Below are 22,376 nucleotides of genomic sequence, written 5' to 3'. Positions count from 1 at the left end.
CCCGCATGAGAATGCCAGAATCTGTTTCTCACTGCTGTAATCTCAGCGAAACACACATCATATTTGTACTTTCGCAAGTAAATGGAGGACATGTGTGAGGAAAGTCGAGTTTAGACATGGGGTTAGTGGCATAGTGCCCAGACAGATGGAATGACGAATGTACCTGGAACCAAAATAGAGAAAACCGAGCAGCGTAAGCTTAAGATGACCCACCTGGGCCAAATATTCTGCAGATGAAACTCGAAAGCTTGAATAATAAATGGCTTGCATAACTTATATCCTTTGTTTTTAAAGAAAAGCAAGTACGAAATGAGTTCAAGACGAAGCAAATTTCCCATTTCTCATGAAGCATATGCGGTAGTGAATGTGTGTCTCGCTTAAAATATTCAGCCTATTTTTATACCGTTTCTCTCTTTGGAAAAAATGGGGACTTGTGCTTTTCAATTTCACATTATTTTTATTCTAAGTGCTAATGTACATGTATAGTTTGACTATTGATCCGAGGATCCAATGTTCGATTTTCTGTCGGTATGATCATGGCCAGATCCACCCAAACTGTGCTATTTCAATTTCCAGTTCTTGGGAAGGTAGAAAATAAAGAAAAGAAATGGACTCTTTATCCGTGATGAATGAATTTCGCACTCTAAAGGACTCTTAACTGAGTGATCCTACCTTCCATTATCGAACCTAGAATAAGAAACCAACAAATAATGTCAGCATGAAGTATTTTGATGCTTGAGGTAGCTTTTCCAAACATTTGTGTGGATTTGCAATTCCGCGTAATGATTTTTTCGTTATTAGGAGTTTACTTTACAGTTCAATTGCTAGTTTTTATTTATTAGGTCAGGTAGAGCTCGTATTTTAAATCAATAATTTTAAATTTTTTATCTTATTATAGTATTTCCTGTAGGCTAGTTTTTCGGTAATTAATTCTTGTCAGTTATTGTTTTAAGATATGCTTAGTGTCGGTTAACTTTTTATACCACAGTTAGTCTTTGCCAGCACTTTTTCATTTTTGTTGGTTTTATTACTTTTTGGCCTTTTTCTATGTAGTGAAACGTTGACTCCCTTTGCCAAGGCTATACGAACGACCTATGATCGCCCAGTCACAATAAATTAGACAACTATATTTTAATTTTAGTTAAGGATATTACTAAATGCTCACACTCTCCAAACACAACAGCTTGAAGATTATTTTCCATAATGTTAATATGTGTATCAAAACAAGATTTAACAAGCACAATAACGAGGCATGGATATAAACACGGTGGTATCTCGGGAAATTATGCGCAAATAGGAGTAAATAGAATAACTTCAAAAAACGATTTTCTTAGTCATGAAATGAAGCACCAAATAAATAAATATATTCTTACCTCTATATTTCATATAGCTGATCCAATAACTTGATAACATTAGGTTATTACAAGAATTAAACTAAATTCAAGTGGAAGACGCCAAATTTCTCTTTCCTTAGAAATTCTCCGTCTTTTCCCTCCTCGCGTTAATAAAGCCCTTCGTTTTTTCAATGCGTGAATAAGTGTACTCTCAAAGAAATAACGAATGTTATTGTGACCTACATATTATATACATTCCCGCCATAGAGATTATTCTTATGCTAGTTGCCACGCTTCCAGCTCTTGGAATGTTGGGGTCGCACTATAGCGCATTTAGGATACACTTTTTGTATCCTGAATCCTGGATCCAGAATAGGTTCCTTAATTTGCGCCTTCTTACAGCCAAACTAGTTGGGACATCCTTTAAGATGAGGTTATCCCTAAATTTTCGGGATTTGGGCGCATGACTGATCTGTTTGGACGCAGCTGTGTTTTTTTAATATCTAAATTATCTATCTAATTAATTTTCAGACAGTCCTATTCATTTGACGACATTATCTATAACAATTAGATTTGAAATTACTTCATCTTCAGTGTCCACATATTGGCTAGAATATGACCGTGTTCCACGAAATTGATGTCACCTCTCCAGGTTCCAGAAAATTAACTGCGTGTCGAGTCTTGAGAACATAACAACGATTTAATCGAGTTCCTTGTTTCGCTCCCCTTGTGAAATGAAACGGAAAATACGCGTTGAGTGCTCCTAATTTATCGGCTAGCCAGTCTAAGTGTAAATTAATTCCCCTAAAAATTTCTCGGTGGAATGAGTGCGTGAAATGAGACGGACGTTCAGAGACAATAAGAAGCCCTCAACCGTAGAAATGGTGACGGTTTTAATTCTTAAGAGTTTTGACGATAATTCATGCATGAGATTACACGGGGATAGTTTCGGTTTTTTTAAGGAATGCACACTGATTTACTACACAGTACTACAGTTGAAATTTGCTAAATTATTTTTTAATATAAATTTTTGGTAGTGAATAAGAATAATGAAATAAGATTTTTCAAATAAATTCATCCATAATGCATATAAGGACATTTAAAAAAATGATAAACTTTTAGCGCAATTGCAGTTTAAGGTTTGGCACATTTGCCCGCACCACTTCACTACAAAATTTGACCATGACATGTCCCCGTGGGTTATTTATATGAGGGTTGCTTTCCAGCACCTCTCGATATTATATTTTCCTGCCAATCTCTTCATTCCCTGATGGCTCCCTGCTCTGATATCTTATATTCACAGGAGTCTATTTCTCCAAGTCATTTCCAAGTTCTCTAAGAAGTCTTAAATGTAATATAAAACATTTAGACTTGTATGCTGTAACATGTGAGCAAGGAACGGGTGCTGCATCATTTTGTAGAATCAGCAGACTCCATATGTGCCAGTTTTCTAGACTTTGCAACTGACTGGTAACTTTGAGAAACGGGTGCCTATTTTTTATTGTTCATCCTTGATCTTTTTCTCAAATTTTCCCCTCTTTCATTCCTTCAGTTATGGCTCTCAGTAAGCTACACTGACCCGAGAAGTGTGCAATTAGTATCCCTCTTCTTGTAATAAGTATCTTTCGTAGACCTTTTTCATTCTTCCACTCATCGAATTTTCTACTTTTTTTACCTCCATGTATTCATTTTATTTTCATCGTTCTTGATTTAGTGATTCGATGTTAGGTTATGGCATCAATGCGGAGGCACCGGTAAAAGGCAAAATCACCTCACTGTCTCACTAGCAAAGGAAAAATCCTCTCACTGTCTTTTGTCACATCTATCAAAAGCTCACCTTGAAAGAAATTAGCATATCTATCTTTAACTTTGTGAAGATGGAAATCTTTGGTGTCAATCTTGGAAACCAAATAAATTGTAGACTCCCCAAAAGATATGAAAATCATCTTGCGTTCATATCCGACGATGGAGAAAAAAGAAAGAGGGATTTGGGGTACCATTTCTTTGGAGAATCCTAATCTGATGTATTCACTTTTGCTTAGGGCAATATGACTGGCATCAGCCAGGAAAATCGTGGCAATTGGTCGCATCTTGATCAACCCATAGAGGACATAAAAACACTCCGATGAGTTTCCCATTCCATCGCTTTGTTTATAATCAGAGGTCAAAGAGGATGAGTCTATATTGTGTGCTCGATCTCGCACAATATGACAAAAATTGGAATAGGGAGAATGACATGGCTGGCTCTTCATTAAGCTCTCAAAGCCTTAGGAAAAATTAACTTTGTGATATCATCAGGGAGCTGAGTATGTTCAAAGAAGCCTCTGGTCTCCGGGTTGAAGGCAAAGGATACACTTTAACCTGGAACAAAAATTGCATTTGCTCGCAGGCCGGAAAAGGAATTACTGTAGCTCTTCACTAATGACAATGACCTCGATGAAGCAGAGTTCGAAATGTTTTTATGCACAATAAGTATGTTTCAGTTCTAATTGGCCTCCAGTATGAAATGGGAGTTCAATAATTCACCATTGTTTTTTAAACAATATAATGCAATTAGGATCAAAATTTGATTTCTTTACACTTGAAGATTGCGTTCATAAAAAAATAGAATTGTAAATTGAGGAAAATATGGTAGCGGACGAACAAGCCCTAATTAATTTTGACTCCTGGCATTTCATCATCCTGCCGTTATGTATCAAACAAGGCACAATGAAAATAATTTGACGATTTCATGCAGAGAGATTTTTTATTTTTAAGCATAAATGCCCAAAGTTTACTTTCCATAAATTTTTTGGAATTTCAGAAGAAAGCGAGGTGAAGCATTTCCCCAAGCCATATATCTAATTTTCTACACATTGTTACGATTGAAACTGTTTCAGTATCAAATACACAGTTGCAACCAACGGTGTCAATAATAAAATATCTTAGATTATCTGAAATGCTTTGCCATGGCATTAGAAAGGAACTAAAAATGAAACTTACATATGCGATAAATAAATTACATTCTTGACTTCGTTACTGTGTTGTTAACTAAGTTGATGTGAATAACTGCTTAATGTATTTTTGCTGCAGCGGTAAGTGTTATATATTTTTTAACATTTTACTCTTGTAGAGAGATTAGTACTTAACAGTATCTTGAGTATCCTGTGTGGAATCTGAACTGTTTACGGGAGCGGATAATTTACGTTGTGCGTTTCCTAGTACGAAAGTGCTCAAAGGTATCGATCGTGTACATTTCGTTTCGCAGTTCATATATATTATAATCGCTTTTTTCCAAACTAATATTAAATTTTGTGTTTTCACCAATTGGCTTAGTCTGGTCTTTTATATATCTCTACTTTTGAATTACTATGAATTTAGCAGGTAACCAGTTTTTTTAACATGCGTTTTAAAATTTTAGGTTTTTTGGACTAACGTAAGTTGTGATAGTTTCGTGTGCTTTGTTGTGAGGGCCGTAACTGTTGGCAAAAAAGGGAAGCTCTTAATACCTATATCAACGTGTAGGAAAGCCGAAACAAGATACTACTAAGCTACTGAATCAATATTTTGTGATTCCTAACAAAATACAAAATCCAATATCCTACTCTACATTAGACCCCTCTTCATCTCTGAGTACTTTCTTCTTCCCTTCATCCCGTCTAACATCCCTATCCTGTTCCTACCCTTTCCTAGTTTGCCTAACACTCTGCCCTCTATCATAGTCTTCAACATCCCACTGCCGGTCAATACCCCCTTCATCCACTTTTCCTGCCTCCATTGGATTTCTCCCAACGAACCCCTCTCTTCGCCCACCATACCAAGTACTTCCTCATTTGTTTTCTTCTCTACCCAGTCCACCTTCTCCATTCTTCTCCACACCAAAATTTCAAAAGCCTCCAATCTACGTCTATCCTCCTGCTTCAATGGCCACGTTTCCGCGCCGTACATAGCTACTCGCCATATCAAAGTTTTTACGAGTCTTTTCTTAACATCCTTACTCAACCTCCCCGTCATCAACTCCCTCCTCCTTGTGAAAGCCTTTTTGCCTAGCGCAATTCTTCTCCTTACGTCCCTACTACTTTGACCGTGTTGGTCCAAAACACTTTCGAGATACGTAAACTGTTCTACCTGCTCTAGTTTTTGCCCTCCTATTTTAATGCTTAGCTTAGCCTTTTTCTTTCTAGAAAATCGCATAACCTTTGTTTTATTAATATTGATTCTCATCCTATACCTGTCGCACTGAATTTCCAATTCACTCAGCAATGCTTGCAGCCCCTTGGCCTACTGGCAAACTAAAGCTTGGTCATCAGCGAACCTAACTGATTTTACGAATTCCCCGCTCACTTTCATTCCTACCTCCAGTTCTTCCCATGCCTCTTTAATCATTTCCTCTGCATACAGGTTGAACAGAAACGGTGACAATGGACTATCCTACCTTACACCTCTTCCTCACACTGCCAATCCGGACTCCCCGTTCCCCACTCGCACCTGTGCAGTCTGAGACATTTACAGGTTGCGGATTAGCCTCCTTTCCCTCCAATCTATTCCTATTTTCTGCAATGTACTCATTAGTTTTCTCCATTCACTCTATCCAACGCTTTTTCGAAATCTACGAAACAGGCAAATAACTCCTGGTTGTGTTCTATATTCCTCTCGATTAATAATCTCATTACTGCAATGGCATCTCGCGTACCTCTTCCCTTCCTAAACCCAAACTGATCATCCCCTAAGTAATCATTTGCCTTACTCTCTATCCTTTTGTTAATGATCCTGAGAACAACTTTAGCTGCGTGGGATATCAAACTTATTGGCCTGTAGTCCTCACATGACGTAGCCTTTACCTTTTTTGGAATAGGTACTAAAACTGATCTCACAAAGTTTTCCAGCCAGATTCCTTCCTAATAGATACTTCGAATCAGCCCATATAGCCTCTTCCTCCCACATTTTCCTAAACATTTCAATAGTTCCGCGGGAATGTTATCCACCCCCACGGCCTTATTTAGTTTCATCTCCCTTAATACCCTTTCTATCTCATTGTCGAGTATGCCTGGACCTAAGCTATCTTCCTCTACGCCATGTTCCTTTTCTATGTCTAACTTTGTTGGTCTAAGTTCTTTATTATACAGTTCTTCTATATATTCCTTCCATCTCTCTTGGATCTTTCCTGTGTCAACTATTATCTTGCCCGCCTTATCTGTAACTGTTAGCATAGATCTCCCTTTCTTACTTCCCGATAAAGATTTGACTTTGCTATACAGCGCACCAATTTCACCTTTTCTCTGTAGACTTTCCATATCCTCGCACTGCGTCTTCTACCAAGCTTCTTATGATTTATTTGTTGCCCGCCTCAATTTATTGTTTAATTCTTTGTGCTTCATTTTGCCTAACTCTGTATTTACATGCTTCATTTCTGTTATTACATTTATTTTATCAATGGTACTTCCTGATGTATCAATTAAACCTCCTGATACTGTCTGATGTAACGTCGTTGATTTTATATCATCTCATAAGCCGGAAAAATATCACAAAAATAAATGAGAAATAACCACAACAGAGACATTTAAAATATAAGATGTTTAATATTTGTGAAATTTAATATAAAGTATTTACACAGACTGGATTTTTACAGTGATTGAAAATATTTTAAAATATATTTTCGTTTTTGTTACAATCATAGATTTTTGAAAAATCTACCTGTCATAATGCTATTAACATATCTATGACGTTCAAGTGTATAAAAACCTAAGACTCAAATATAAATATTAAATACATTTAAAATAAATTATTTATAATCACTGACATTTCCTCATTAAAGGTTTTTTTATTTAAAAAAGTATATAATGGAATTTCAAAATAGACTCTTGAAAAAAATGTTTTTCTTCCTACGATGCCTAAGGGCGTTTAAAATTTAAAACTTCACCATGCAAAGAAGCACTTTTCGGCGAATGGGTTTAATTCCTCACTAATACAATTATGTGCGAGGTCTCACACGCGTATCACTCACTCTTGACTTTGAGTCATATTTTGACTGTAATATCTTCAGTATTGAGCTGGGGCATGGACTTCGTCTCCTCATAAACAAAGCCGTCACTGAGAATTCCATTCCAATGTCCACATGAATGAAAATCTCTTATTTATATCACCCTTTCGGTGAAATGTCACTTATCACTGGCATGCTTACACTTCCTGCCCAGTAATGTAATAAGTGCACAATGTCTTGTTTTATTCAAAGTACCGTGATATTGATGCCATATTTGTTCAATCTCAAGTGTAAAAATTGTGACCCATAATGCTACCAGCCATATTATAATTCACACATAAATGCATTGTCAATGAGAGCAGTGGTATTTTATTACCAGAGTATATATTATATATCCTGCTTCGAACAAAAATATAATCCAAAGGTAAATAATGGAATATCATTTGAAGGGTTTAAAACAATCATATGTTATCACCATCCTTCTTTTCCATTCGTAAACAGATTACTTATAAAATTTTCTCTTTGATTCCCATTAAAATTAACCTTAGAAATTATTACATGAAAAATATCCTTTTCTTCTGAGATACTTGTGAGAAGTAAATTTGGAGAAAAGTGAATTGCTGAATGAGTAAAATTTTAGTATTTTCAAAATAAATTTATTACGTTAATACCGGTTTTTTATAGGCGAAACCTCTTACCCAATCCCATTACGCCAAACACCTATTGAAGATGGACCCAATGGGTGAGTTTCTTCCGGGCATTATTTATCTTGAGGAAAAAGGGAACAAAGAATGGACACGTTGGAACAAATCGAGTTAGGAAGAGAGTATAATAAAGGGCGTTTGTTTAATTAAAATCGTTTTGAAAGATACTAACCCCTTTTGGGTGTTCCTTAACTCTTCAAAAAAGTGGATTCATATCCTCTTATGCTATTATCTCCTTCCACCTACGTACGTACTTCCACTTTCCTTGCTACTCAGATCTCTTCCCTACATCCACTTCACCACTTTTGGCACAAACTATATCTCCCCCCACCCCCCGGACTCTCCTCTTATCTAGAGCAAATCTCTCCTCCCCCCTTTCTGCCCTCTCTTTCCTTCCTTTCTAGCCCACCTACCCCTCTGATAAATTGGTATGTATATTTATAACCTGGAATTTTGAGCCTATACATCAAAACTGGTGGTACCGTAATGAATTCATTGAGAAAAAAATGCAAATTTTACTCATTCAATGATAATGAATTTGCGCTAAGTTGAGCCTTAAGTCATTGAATTGCTCCTGATTATGTGGCCGAACTTTTATGTTTATCCTTCATCCTCCGTACAGCCATGTTGAACTAATTTTACTAGTTCACCTGATATGTGTATTCGTCTTGCTTCAACATATTCCTGAACATTGTTTTCATTATTCAGGTATGTATTTACTTTCAAACTTGATCAATTCTAACGCGAAAACCTTTTTGGATTCTTACTAAACACCAAGGATACCTATTTTTTTCAAGGCATGGATGAGTTTTTACTCTTTGTTCTCGCTCTTCTTATTTGAAAGAACTCGACCGAAAACAATAATTCCACAGCATCTCCTTGTAGTTATTGCTTTCCTCAGTTAACCCAGAGCTATGCTGAGTATTCCTCCACCAGGGCATAGATTCCCTGGTTGTTTGCTTCAGACACTCAGCTAAGTAATGTGTATGATGAATGCCACGAAATCCGATCCAGTTTTTTAGAATTGAAGTATCTGATTGATCCATCCCCTGAACTCAGAAATTCGCGTGTAAACTCCAGGTTGGTTGGGTTCAGCGCAACCGATGCCCCAGGAGATGACGCCGGCAAGCACCCATCTCATATCTTCCGCTCTCTGAATCACCATTGGGCCACCGGAGTCTCCCTGAAATAGAAATACTTATGCTTTATCCACGTTAAGCATAAAGAATCCAAGCTAAATAATATTTCCATCGCCTCATTCGAAAACAAAATTGTACCTCAGTAATGTGAAATATTTCTTTAAGCTACTCAAGCACAAATAGGACGACATTATTAGACAATGAAAAATAATTTTGCAGACATTTTTTTGCTTAGAAAATATTTAATTGCCTCCGTGTACTTTTGGAAGTGGATTTCATTAATACCGTTTGCATATACGGAAAATATATTTTATCGGGTATCTCTTACGGAGAATCATAGGAATGCCTTATTACTTGGCAGTAAAATTATGTTTCCATAACGTTCATTTAGACAGAATTTGTCTAGTTACATACGTTATTAATAGTATGCGCTTTGCATTTACTTGTATGAATTCGATTTCGTTCACATTCCCTTACTCGCTAGTTTTAGCATTAAAATCAATAAGTTTCATTTGTGAGCTTATTGAGTCATGTGTACTATAATATATTCCTGTAGTCTATAGTGTAGCATCATGTTATTTATCTACCGTACGTATTTTTGCTGTATTTAAATTAAAAAGGAGAATAGATTATGCCTTATCTGCAGAAATTTCGCTAATTGCTAAAATGCTATAAATGTTCCAGTCATTAATGACCTGCATTAGACACAGAAAACTTGGTATTGTTGATAAAAATTTCTCCTGACAAAGAAGTAGTATTACGAATATCATTATTACGAAATAATTATATAATATTATATTATTATATAATATTATATCATTATTACGAATTCCTGTTCTCAGGGCATCCCGAACACTCTTATAAGTATCTAAAATTTTAGACAAAAAGAGATGTAGAAACAAAATATTTTTCTCAGTTCACTGGTTTGCTCTCTTCTCGTCTTTTGTTTGTAGTTTTGAGTACTACCTTCGCCGCCGATGAAATAAAATGCATGGTCCTTAAGTTTTCACGAACAGCTGCTGTTTTTCCTTTTTTGGGATTGGTGTCATTAATGTTTAGAGTTTTCCGGCCACATTTCTCCCTCATACAGTGAGGATATCTGTAAATGCTAAGAATGAACCCATTCCTTCCAATTTTTCCAAAATCTTGAGTACTTCTGCAATGATTTTACAACAGCCTTTTTCGAGTCCCTTTTTTGAATGCCTTTTCCACCTCGCAGTCATGTACGTATACCTGGTTCTAAACTACCTTTATTGACATAATATTCCCTCTCGGCATCCATACTGATAGGCATTTTCCGTATAGTTTCTATACCTATCTTTACTCTAGTGTCTCTCTGCATATGCATTCCATCTTGTCAAAACTTCTTTTGCACCACTTAATATTGTACCTGTTGAATTTCTAATAGTTAAAACCGTTTTATCATTTGTAAATCTTCATTATTCTTTCACATCTCCATTTTTCTCTGTTTCTGAATAGTCTCCATATCCTAGATCTCCTCTTCCACCATGTTTCTTTTTCCCTGTTATTTTCTCGCCTAAAAATCATTGTTTAGCTCTCTGTACATTCCTCTTCCCAAATGTCTTCACGTTTTTCTATTTTTAATTTGCATATATATTTCTAATCATATCTTCTGTAATCTATGGCTATCTAACCCTTTTTTCTTTCCCAATTTTATTATTTAATTCACAGTTAGAGAGAGCTACGTACAACGTTCTCCTACCATACCCGTCCCCTTATCCTCCCTCAGAATTTTATCAACGGCCCCCTGTTTTTCCTTCCTTTTCGCCCAAATTGAGTCTTATTCATTCTATTTGTTCATGCTCCTTTACGTTCTCTTATTCTTACATTTACGATTACGTTTCATGTGCTCTATATTGTGATTAAAATCTGCATCAGCTCTCGGGCAATTATTTGAGTTAATCACGCTATTCTTAAATTTATGCTTTAACATAATATATACTAACTGATATGGCCTGTATCTACTGGAATTAACCTCGTGTACGTAGGTATTGCGGTGTTTAAACCAGGTGTTTTGGTGATTGAATAATATATTGTTTTGCTATTTTTTATGAATTTTTTCCGACGGTGTTTATTCAATGGTGGTCATTAATATATAAAAGAAACGTCATTTGTGAAGCACTTTATTTTTTGAATATTGTAATATGCTGAAGAAAGGAAATAATTTTTCTTAGGTGAAACAATTTTCAGAGTAATATTGTATGTGATCGACTATTCTTGAGGGAGAATTGCGAAAAAAGGTATTCAACAGATTTCAATGGAAAACTACGAAGAAAATGTGGATTAAACACAGAAAGTAAAGTACTGATATAGATTAAACACAGAAAATAGAAATTGCCATTTTAAAAGATTGTTTGTGAATTTATTTTTTACATTTTAGTTAACCTTAAATTATGAATATATTCAGTTGATCAATACCTACGATAATATTTATTTTAAATTTTACATTTAAAACCCTGGTTAATTTTTTATTTAAAATTTAAAAGTTGTTCATACGTTAATTCAATTACCAGAAAGATTTCAAAATCTTACTTAAACTTTGTCATTCTCTTTCAGCGAAAATATGAGGAGAGGATTGAAATGTTAATTACCTCACAGGAGTCGAATCCGCCTTTTTTCCATCCAGCGCAAATGAAGATCGAAGGAATGTGCTCCACGTATCCTGCGCTCCGGTACATTCCTTCACACGCCGAGTTGTTGATGACCGGGACACGGACTTCCTGCAGAACGCTTGGTAGGGGCCCATCTATTGTGTTAAAATTTAGATTTAAGGTGTTAATGATTTAAAAGAGTTGAATAATTGGCGTACCTTCGTTAGCTTGATTAAGAACTGGAAGTTAATACTTTTTTGTTTACACGAAGTTGTATGAGGAAACTCCATGTACGTGCATAAAAAAATAATGGTATTTAATCTCTTAAGTAGAGTTAATCATTAAATTTTATGGACATATGATCTCTTTTGATTTTGAAACAATTTTAACTGTCTGCATTTGATAAACATGTATAGCTCTGCTAAGTTTAGCATCTTTAATTCCTTGTTTATTACATTTATGAACGCATTATTTAATAATGCGTCATTGTGATGAGCTTTTGCTGCACACCGGGCTGTTCAATGTAGTATACAAGGAGATTCTAGATCCTGGATACCAATGCAGTGGATTTTTTGTTCAAATATGAGTGGAAAGTACTCGATAAAAATTAAATTACCTGAACCCAGATTATAAAAAGAGATGAAAGATGTATAAGCGTCACTTTAAATACAGTTAATAGGAAACTAATTTTAAAGTACTGGCGACAATCAATATAAAGAAACTATTTAATATTTTAGTCAAAGAAAAGATTGTTTTTATTGGTGATGAGATACCTTCGTAAAGTCTTCCCCATCCCGTGACATAAGCGGTGCTCCCAACGAAGGAACGATCATCCTCCGGGACGCATATCGGCAATACATTAGCTGCAAATGGTGTCACGGGCTCGTAGAATCGAAGTAGTGCGAGGTCGTACTCGAAAGTCCTGGGATCGAACTGAGGATGAGAGGCAACTAGCTGCACCCTTCGTTCCAGATGGCCTAGAGGCTCGGTTTCTGTGGACAAGTCGTGCTCTCCAAGCCTCAGGAGAAGGTCCCCAGGAGGCACGCTACATAAACGGAAGAGAGAAATGGTTATCGTATGATTAACAAAACCATGAAATGTCACTTAATTAAGAAAATTACTGTCGTATAAATAAAGTTTATAGCTATTATATGTTTTGATTTGATATTATATACGTTTGATAACATCATCAGTATTTAAATTCTAGGATTGGTTTACTGCAGCCCTCCATTCTACTCTATTGCGTCAATGTCAATTCCATCAACCCGTGATACCTTCTCTGTTTTACCCTTCTCTTCTCTTTCCTTCTTAATTGTCCTATGTACATGCTCCTTGGTCTTGGAATCTTCCCTTCTATTTTTCCTTCTATTAAATTCCTAATGAATCCATTGTGCCTCAATGTGCCTATTTCTCCTTTGCCATAGAGTTCTCCATATGGTCCTATCATCTTCTGTTCTTCTATATACTACCTCATTTGGTACTTTGCCTGTCCATTTAATCTTCAGCATTCTCCTCTAGCACCATTTTTCAAAGCTTCTACTCTCCGCTGGTCCACTTTTCCGATGTTCCAAGTCTAAGAACCATAGAGCGCCATGCTCCACATGAAAGTCTTGAAGAATTGCTTCCTTGTTTCCGGGAAGGGTTCCTTAGGGTTCTTTGAACATTGTAGTTGCCTCTTCTTCATGAATGCGTTCTTAGCTTGGGCTATGCTTCGCTTGATATCGGTCGAACTTCTTCTAACCCATTTTATGCTGCTGCCGAGATAGACGAAGGATTCCACTTGCTCGAATGTTTCACCCCTCGAATTGTAATATCTGATATCTGCCTTCAGATTCTCTCTTCCACGCCCTAAGGATTTTAGTTTTCTTCTTTTTGATGTTCATTTCCCCCGGTACTATTTTTTTTTTAAATTCTGTTTAGAAAAACCCGTCACAGGAATCGAACCTGCGACCTTCGGCTTCACAGGCAGACCCGCCACCTCTACTCCCGTCCCCATGTTTAATATAATAATCGTAAATATGTAGCTCTGCGTAGGTGAATGTATATAACAGTTTGGTCTTTTTGTGAAACTCTTTCCATCAAATTGTCATGCAAATATAAATTTCATGATGAAGACTACTTTCAATATAAAATTATTTTTTGTACATTTTTTGTAATTGGAATAAACATTTGGTGAATAAGTTCCTAACTTAAAGGTTGACTCTGAACTTATCACAACCACATGCAAAATGTTGACTGGTTAAAGGAGTTAATAACTTAATGGTGCTGACCAATGGTGACATTCTTTTATAGTTATTATGGTTTAGCATATAGTTTTTCGGCGTTGGTATCGATTTTACTTAACCCTCGTGAAGAAGCATGTCGGAAATTATTGAAAGAAATATCACAGAAAAGTACAAAAAATTGAATTCGAGCTAAATTTAATTCATTTACAGACTGGCAGTTAAAATATTAAAAATACTTTCCCAATTTACTAAATTTAGATGCATGTTTTGATTATCTGCTTTTGAAAAATCGTATTTTTAAGTAATATTAATTAAGAGGATGAAACTACTTTACGATTGAAAGTTAAAATATAAATGTTAAATAAAGTAAAGAAAACGTACATGCTTATTACTGAAATGGCCTGGGTTCAAATCCTGGAGACAACAAATATTTTTCAGTGGTATCTCGATCCCTACTTGAGGTGTTCTGTGGAGAGCACTACGAGTGATTTCGACGTCCGTCGGATGGGACGTTAAACTGCGGACCCCTTGGCGTCTTCAGACAAGAGTAGGCTCATGCCGACGTCGGGTTTCTCTTCACCCCTTCTTTCCCATCCATCCCTAATGCCGCAAATAACCTTACCTGTCGCTCACCTTTCATAAAACTACTACTACCCACATTGCCCCTTTCAATGCAGTCATTATATTTTCTCGCATACACTGAATAATGTCGTTGTTCATGCTTATTTTTAAACGTATAAAGTAAGCTTTTAATTAAACCATTAATTAAAAATAAAAAGCTAAATACTTCAATTTTAACTCATGAACCGTCCATCTATTGATAAGTTTTTTTATTTTGGGTTTGGAAACCTGTTTTTCAAAAATACTATATTTCATTTTGTATTATTTTAATTAGTTTTCCCAACTTAATATTTAATATTTAGATAATGTAATGCACCATTCCCTTTATACATGTTTAACTTGCATTTTGTTAAGAATATTGTAAATTCTTCAATTAATATTACAATTTCTAATGGTCACCTGATTGCGAGCAGCACTATTTTCAACTTGTATTATAAATTTTATTTCAATAGCCTCTTTTCTCATCATATTCATAAATATAGTATATACCGCTAACCACGCTATATGCTAATGACAAATTAATCACATTTATTTTGTGAAGACAATTATGGAATGTTTGTACAATTTGTGTAATAGTTCATGAAGATGAAAATGGACCGTCAATTGTGTGAAGAACTTTCTCAATCACGGGAAGAATTATTTATATGCATCCCTTCTGAAAGTTGTTAAGTCTGCGAAATAATTTGTGTTGCTTGCTCGTCTTTCATCGTGGAATTAGCGACTTATTTTATTCCATAGCAAGTGATTCTTCCCTCTTTCTTAATTTCTGAAAGTTATTGAACTAATCATTTGAAAGATAATATTAAAGCAAAAGTAGCAGGCGTAGAATTTTTGTGATTGACATCATTATTAAGGTACTGAATACATAAACGATTTGAATCAGAAGTGTGTAACAAGGACAAAAATTTAAATGGTGGAACTAAAAATTCCAGAGATGTTTTAATTTTGCATATGCCTTTGCCTTTCATTAGATAATCTTGAATAATTCGAGTTGTCCCTTTCAAATTTGTTTAGCTCGGTATTACTTTTTCAATTGATGTCAAATGACCTATTCTTGGAGGGACTGATTACTCATCTCCTCCCATATTGTACTTACTTGTCGACGCAATGCGCGGCAGTGATTGCCCAGTTTTCGTTGAGTAGCGCTGCTCCACATTTGTGAAGATACGTCGATGTTCGCCACTGCCTCAGTGATATCTGCCAGGGCCATTTTCCGAATGTGGACTTGGCACCGCCGACAATACGTGATGTTGGCACAAGGCGACGTCCGCACACTGCAGAAATATAATGCAAGAATGCACTCTTTAGTGCATATGTAATCATCATGGTTATACTGTTCATAAAATTTGACAAATTTCAAGATGGCGTAATGTATCCGCGTCTGAGAATCCAGAAGTATATTTAATAGATACTGATAGGATTAAAAAAAGTTAACGGTTTCATTTAGTACAGTTCGACAGTTTCTCATGAACAAGCTGAAGAAGCTTCTCATCTGAACAGTTAAAATTACGATAATTTAGTGAAATCATTTTACTTAAAAAATTCAAACAATTCAAACTTATCATCTTAAATTATTAAAACTCTATGCTTAAGAAGTAAATTTTCCCCATTGAAATTTATTTCTTCCGATTGATTCAAAATTTATGGTTAAATCTTTCGTTTACAGATTCAAAAATTTAATTGCATGATCTAATAACTATATAGATTATCACATGCGTAAAGAAAAAACAGTAATTACATGAGATTATTCAATGATGTACGACTACAGTTAATATTTTAGCACACTTTTAGCCTTCACTTCATGGAATTGTTTGATTTCTATATTAAATTAGTTTGTGATTTCCTACAGACTTGAAAGTCTTTTTAGCCTGCGGAAAATTACAAACTCATATCATATGGGTCGTACAGTTGCAAAGCTACGCATCATAGTCTTCAATTAGAACTCTTACATTGTGTTTCATGAAAGATACTTGTGAAATTGCTGTTTCATTCATCCTTACCGTGATGAAAATCTACCAAGTAGGACCTGAGACTATTTTCTTTATCTATAGAAGCATTGAGAAAAGCGTTTATCTTTAGACAATTTTTAGGCCATTAGCAGGGTTGAAAAATGAAGTTATTTTATAATATGATACAATAATCCATTTAAAAAATATCGGATTGGAGAAAAAAAGGATAATGAATACAGCTTATTATAAGTCACAGATTTTATAAGTGATGATAAAATCGTAGTGCAAGTGCCAAATGAAAAATGTAAATCGGCTTCGGAGGCTATGGCGTCGAAAGAATAAGGTGATCCCAGTTAAGAGGAAGTAATTTTGCGAATATAAATCACGATTTTGCATGCCAAAGGAATAGTGAAGGGTTGAATCACAAGACATGAGTGAGGATATAGCTTTAAATGAAGAAGAACACCGCAATGGCTATCTAATATGGCTAACGTGATGATTCTAAAAAGAAACACAAGAAGCCCGGGAGATATGAGGAAGTGCAGCAACTGTGGTTTGGATGTGGTTGGAGGCAAAGGTGCCACGTGAGAAATTAATTATTTGTGGCGGATGTGATGGATGGATATATATCCTGTCTTCATTTACTTCGAGAGCTGTAAAATGGTTGCATGAAATATTATGACTATAATTTATTTTTATTTTAAATAATTTAGGATGGCGGTTCAATAAGTACCCGTGTTTGATGACAAAGGGCGTTCCTGAGGGAATTTTATGTTATCATCGTGTGCTACCATCAATCAAACGACGGTGAAACAAATTTCAGACTGATTTAAAGGTTAGTTTGGATTTGGCAGCCATTCGAGTAAGACGTGTTTCGTGATTTTCGCTAAGATGGAAAAATAACAGTATCGTTCGGTAATTCGCTTTTTGTTTTTGGATGGGAAGAAATGCGAGGAGATAAAAGCAAAGTTGGATGCTGTTTATGGGGACACTTCGCCATCTATGACCACCGTTAGATATTGGTTCAACGAATTTAAACGTGGACGAACATCTGTTTTTGATGAGGAGTGACCAGGACGCCCGGCAGACGTGGTTACCGAGGAAATCATTCAAAAAGTCCACGCCATGATTCTCGCTAATCGACGAACGAAAGTGCGCGAAGTAGCAGGGACCGTGGGTGTGTCGACCAGAACGGCAATTAATATTTTAAATGATAAGTCGGCGATAAAATAATTGTCGGCCCGATGGGTGCCGCGATTGCGCACGGTGGACAACAAGCTGATCCGGCTGTCAACTTCGAAAACTACATGAACTACGTTATGAATAACTGCCGCACCCGAAGTATTCACTCGATCTGTCTCTGCAACTTTTTCTTATTCCTTAACGTGAAGAAATGGATCGCGGATAAAAATTTAGCTCAAACGAGGAAGTTGTCGCCGAGACAGAGGCGTATTTTGGAAAGTTCGACGAATCCTATTTTTTGGAGGGGTTAAAAAAATGGCCGTAACGTTGGGAGAAGTGTATCTTTCTAAAAGGAGACTACGTCGAAAAAAAAAGTTTTTGAAAAAATGGTTTCTTCATTTCTAACACGGGTACTTATTGAACCGCCCTCGTATTTAAGATCCAATTTAACAGCTGATGATTATTGGCATTGATAAAGTGTACATCTGGAAACTGGAATAGGCAAGTAAAATATTTGTTTTATATTGCCGGCCAGATTAATAATTTGGGAAAAGCGCTGGCCTGTCAACCCACAGATCGTAGTTCGAATCTGAGCTCAATAATGGGTTTCTTGTTAACTCTGGTGGTTTGGTCCCTGGAAACCTTTTAGCATGTCAAAGGCTTATCAGGATCCCAAGAGGCGCGCGGACCACCAGAGGTGTCCCCTTTGCTAAACAACATTTGAGTGAAAATTAGGCTAATTTTGCATCCATTTGATATCAACTCCAACATGAATTGTTGGATTTGCACAGTTTTTGAGTTAACATGATGGATTTTGTGATGTAACCAACTGCTTACCTTTTTAATTTTATTTCGTCTGTAACTATTTCAACGTTAACCGTAACTTTTCCATTTTTTCAGTGTGAATCATTTTATCTTTGGAAATCATTTAGTATAAAATGCCTGTTGCAACAAGGACTATTACTTGGACGTAGCCCTATTTCTTTGTTTTTTGGATATATAGCTATTTTCGCTCTAAGAATTGTATAATATTTGGTAACGTGATTTTCATTTGAAGAAGAAATGAATATGGAACAAATGGCGCTCTGGGCCTTTAAACTTGATCCTACCGTGGTTGTACATAAGTGCGCATCCTTTAATATCATTGATTAATATTTTTTTCACGGTACAGCTTCATTGTAATATGTTGAACTCTGTTATGACCCTTTGTCTATTATACACCCATAATTAATGCTCTAAAGAAAATTTAAACTCAATTTTTACCATGGCCATACAAAATGACCTGTATTGCATTGAAAAAATGAAATGGTTTACAAATACTAAAGATAGGGAAATATTTTTATTGCACCTGACCTCAGCTGTAGGTCGTCTCCCCTAATAACTAACTTACTGGGTAGTCAGACGAAATTTATTGCTTTCATGCACAAGATACCGTAGTGATTTGTGTGCATTTGTCGTGGCCCCGAGACCTTATTTCCCAGTACATGGACTTCTAACGGATGTTACCCAACGAAAAGAAATGATACCATCGCTGTTATTACTATTATGCACGAAAAATCTAAATGGCTTTTACTTATTTTTTATTTAAAAAACGATGCAATGTCATGAAAAGCGGAAGCAAAAAAATAACTATTCAGTATATAGAATTTTGTCAGAAATTTTAGATACTTTTTGAAAGGGTTTTTGCCTTATTCGTTCATCAGCTTCAGCACCAGTCGCCTGGTATTATTCTTACTTACGGCTAACTACTGAATAAAAAATGTTTTTGAAAACGTTTTTCATGCTGTTTAGAAAATTCTTTCTCCAATCAAAGATTAAGCGTTTCTGACAATTTCCCTTATATTCCGGCACAGGAATTTTCCTGGAAATCATTCCAACACAGGAATTGAATGCAATCGACAAACTAGGAAGTGTACTAGTTTTCTCATCGACCCATTTTCTTCGTTTTTCTCCCTAGCACAGAAATGAAAAGAATTTTAAAATATTAGAGTCACTTCTTTACGAATATAATGCATAATCCCAGTGGCTTTAATCAAATAGGTGATGGGACGATCTCAAGTAGGCTTGATGCTGAAGTCTTAGAAAGTTGACATGTTAAGTTGTAAACATTAAGGAAGTATGACTAAAAAGCACGAATCTGTGAATAGACTCCAATCACCTTAGTTTCGGCGATATTAAAAATTAAATAAATATCCCGATCAAAATATTCTTAGTTGTATACTTAATAGTTCAAGAAATTCAAAGCGTATTTCCCATTAGCTTTCACGACAGAATACCTTCGCGATAATTGGTCATATTAAGGAGTTCAGCTCCTGGAAGTAGTTCCGTTGTCGTTGGAGTCTCCGTTGAGGTTGTTATGGAATCCGTCCCATTATTGGCACTCGTTGTGGATCCAGTGGTTGTATTGGCAGCCGTGGTTTGTATCTCCTGAGTCGTGACACTAGGAACCGAACTCTCTGTCTGTCCTTCCGTGGTCAACGTGGTCTCTGAAGTTGCTGGAGACGCCGTGCCAGGAGTTGATACTACGGAAAGAAAATGAGAATCAGCCGTCTGTCCGTTCTATTGATTGGTTTTATTTTCCGTAGCATGATATCAATTTTTATTAATATTTGGCTCCAAACACTGTCATAAGTGTTGATGGAGTCATCAGCTATTACTTATCGTAATGTAAAATCTTGCAATTGAGAATTTTGACAAATATTAAACATTCATCTTACAAATAAAAATGAGAAAATTTTTAGTAATATTTACAAATAGAAGTTTTAATTTATACAGTCTACCATGTTTCACATATTATTAGTCTACCTGTTAAATTTTAAGTTTTGATTGTGGTAATTATTCATATTCCGGGCACTTTATAGTTGTACTCGTATATCATATCTTTGCTAGTAATCTTCCATAATTTTAAATCTGGGTGAAATATTCTCTGCAATAATATCAATAATTATGAAATATTGAATAGTTGCTTGCCTAGTAAGTGAAATTTCGAAATTTCATCATTTCCTTCTTCTTAACTTCAAAGACAGTGAGAGGACGCTGGCCTGATTCTTTGATTTTTCCAATAGTTAGTAAAAGCACCATACTCTTAGGTGGTTTATCTTATCATTATGGCAAAGTGCTGGCAGATGGAATTAAAAACCCTATTGTATTCAGAATTATTTATTTCTTATGGTGAGTACCTGGGCTTGCAGTGGTTGCAGAAGTTGATCCTCCGGTTGCGATTGAATTTGTATCCTCTTCGACTGCTTCTGGAGCCTGCACTCCCGAAGGGCCTGCTGGTTTGACTGGAGGTATTTCATTGCTAAGCTGAGTCTGTGTTTCGGGGATAGTAGAGGGAGCTTTTGTCCCAGTGTCCGATTGGGTGCTAATTGTGCTGGGGGTTGGAGCGGATGATCCAACTGAGGGGTAGACCATAGTCGATGTCAATGCTGGTGTTTGTGTGGTTGCCTCGGTTAGTGATGGTTTCTGTGGCGTCTGGATAGTCGAGGGGCCAGCAGTCGGTTTGCTAGAAGGCTTTTGGGCTATCGGTTTTGGAGTTGTTGGCTTCGATGTTGTTGTCTTTGCGGTTGTTGTCTTTATAGGCGTCGGTTTCGATGTCGTAGTCGTTGGTCTAGAAGTTGGTTTAGACGTGATCGGTTTAGAAGTAGGCTTAGAAGTTTGCTGCTGAAGAGTAGGCTTTTGAGGTGAAGGCCTAATAGTCGGCCGCTGAGTTGGCTTTTGAGTGGGTTTGGCTTGAGTCGGCCTGGATGTGGGCTTTTGTGTCGTATTTGTTGTCGGTTTCACGTCAGGTTTTTGTATGGGCTTAGCTGTTGGTTTGGCACCAGGTTTAGGGGTCGGTTTTGTCACGGGCTTAGCAGTGGTACTAGCACTTGGCTTAGGTTGACTTGGCTTTATGGTTGGACTAGCACCTGGCTTCTGGGTGGGTCTGGATGTTGGTCGCGAAGTTGGTTTTGAAATTGGTCGTGAAGTTGGTCTAGATACGGGTTTCGATGTTGGTCTAACAGTCGGTTTCGATGTTGGCCTAGGTAGCGTCGGTTTGGAAGTAGGTTTAGCCGTAGAACTTGATATTGTTTGAGTAGTAGTGATCAAGATCTGATCGTCACCAAGTACAGGTGGTTTTTTATTAGGATTAGATGTCAATGGTTTAGGTGTGGTTAAGGTACTAGGCTTTCCTCCAGTCACGGTCGGTGGCTTGGAAGCGGCAGGTTTGAGGGTAGGTCGGGTGACTATTGGACTAGTCGTTGTCTTTGTGTATGTACCCGTGGATGGTCTCGCTGTTGTCGCAGGTCTTGTAGGTTTACCATTCCACGAGGAAAGTGTTGCGTTCGTAGTAGGCCTTCTTGTCGGATGAGGCCTCAGAGGTGAAGGATGAGTCTCATGAACGAGAACTTCATTCGCTATGGCATTAGGGTCGTAACTCTCTGGTAGTTGACAGCAGGAACCAAAATAAAACCTATCAATGCAGGTACCCAGATGCGTGCCATTGACTTTAAAGCATGAGAATGCGAACATGCAGATGCCCGTTTCTTGAGTTTTCTTGCTCACGCATGGTAGGTTGCGGATATTCCGAGGCTCTATGGAAGCTGAAACGAATGGAAAAATATTGTTAAGGTTGGATTGCAGTTACCATGTAAGATTTTAGGCGCATTAC

The 22,376-nt window shown here is 36.6% G+C and overlaps 1 protein-coding gene across 1 annotated transcript; it reads right to left on the bottom strand.

Moving 5' to 3' along the window:
- Positions 1 to 9,015: 9,015 nt before the first annotated feature.
- On the bottom strand, positions 9,016 to 21,219 carry Np (serine protease notopleural). The gene is made up of 6 exons (XM_071599650.1): positions 20,905 to 21,219; positions 20,002 to 20,247; positions 15,691 to 15,868; positions 12,522 to 12,793; positions 11,749 to 11,903; positions 9,016 to 9,180 (listed from the first exon to the last, which is right to left on the bottom strand). Exons 1-6 carry the CDS (start codon positions 21,137 to 21,139, stop codon positions 9,016 to 9,018), a joined length of 1,251 nt encoding a protein of 416 aa, XP_071455751.1. The 5' UTR covers positions 21,140 to 21,219.
- Between the last annotated feature and the right edge of the window lie 1,157 nt (positions 21,220 to 22,376).

The sequence above is a fragment of the Hetaerina americana genome, unplaced genomic scaffold (assembly GCF_022747635.1).
Source record: "Hetaerina americana unplaced genomic scaffold, ioHetAmer1.1.p SCAF_1, whole genome shotgun sequence".
In the NCBI taxonomy this organism is placed as follows: Eukaryota; Metazoa; Arthropoda; class Insecta; order Odonata; family Calopterygidae; genus Hetaerina; species Hetaerina americana.
Note: the sequence above shows the minus strand (reverse complement) of the source record. Positions and strands in the feature narration are given on the sequence as shown.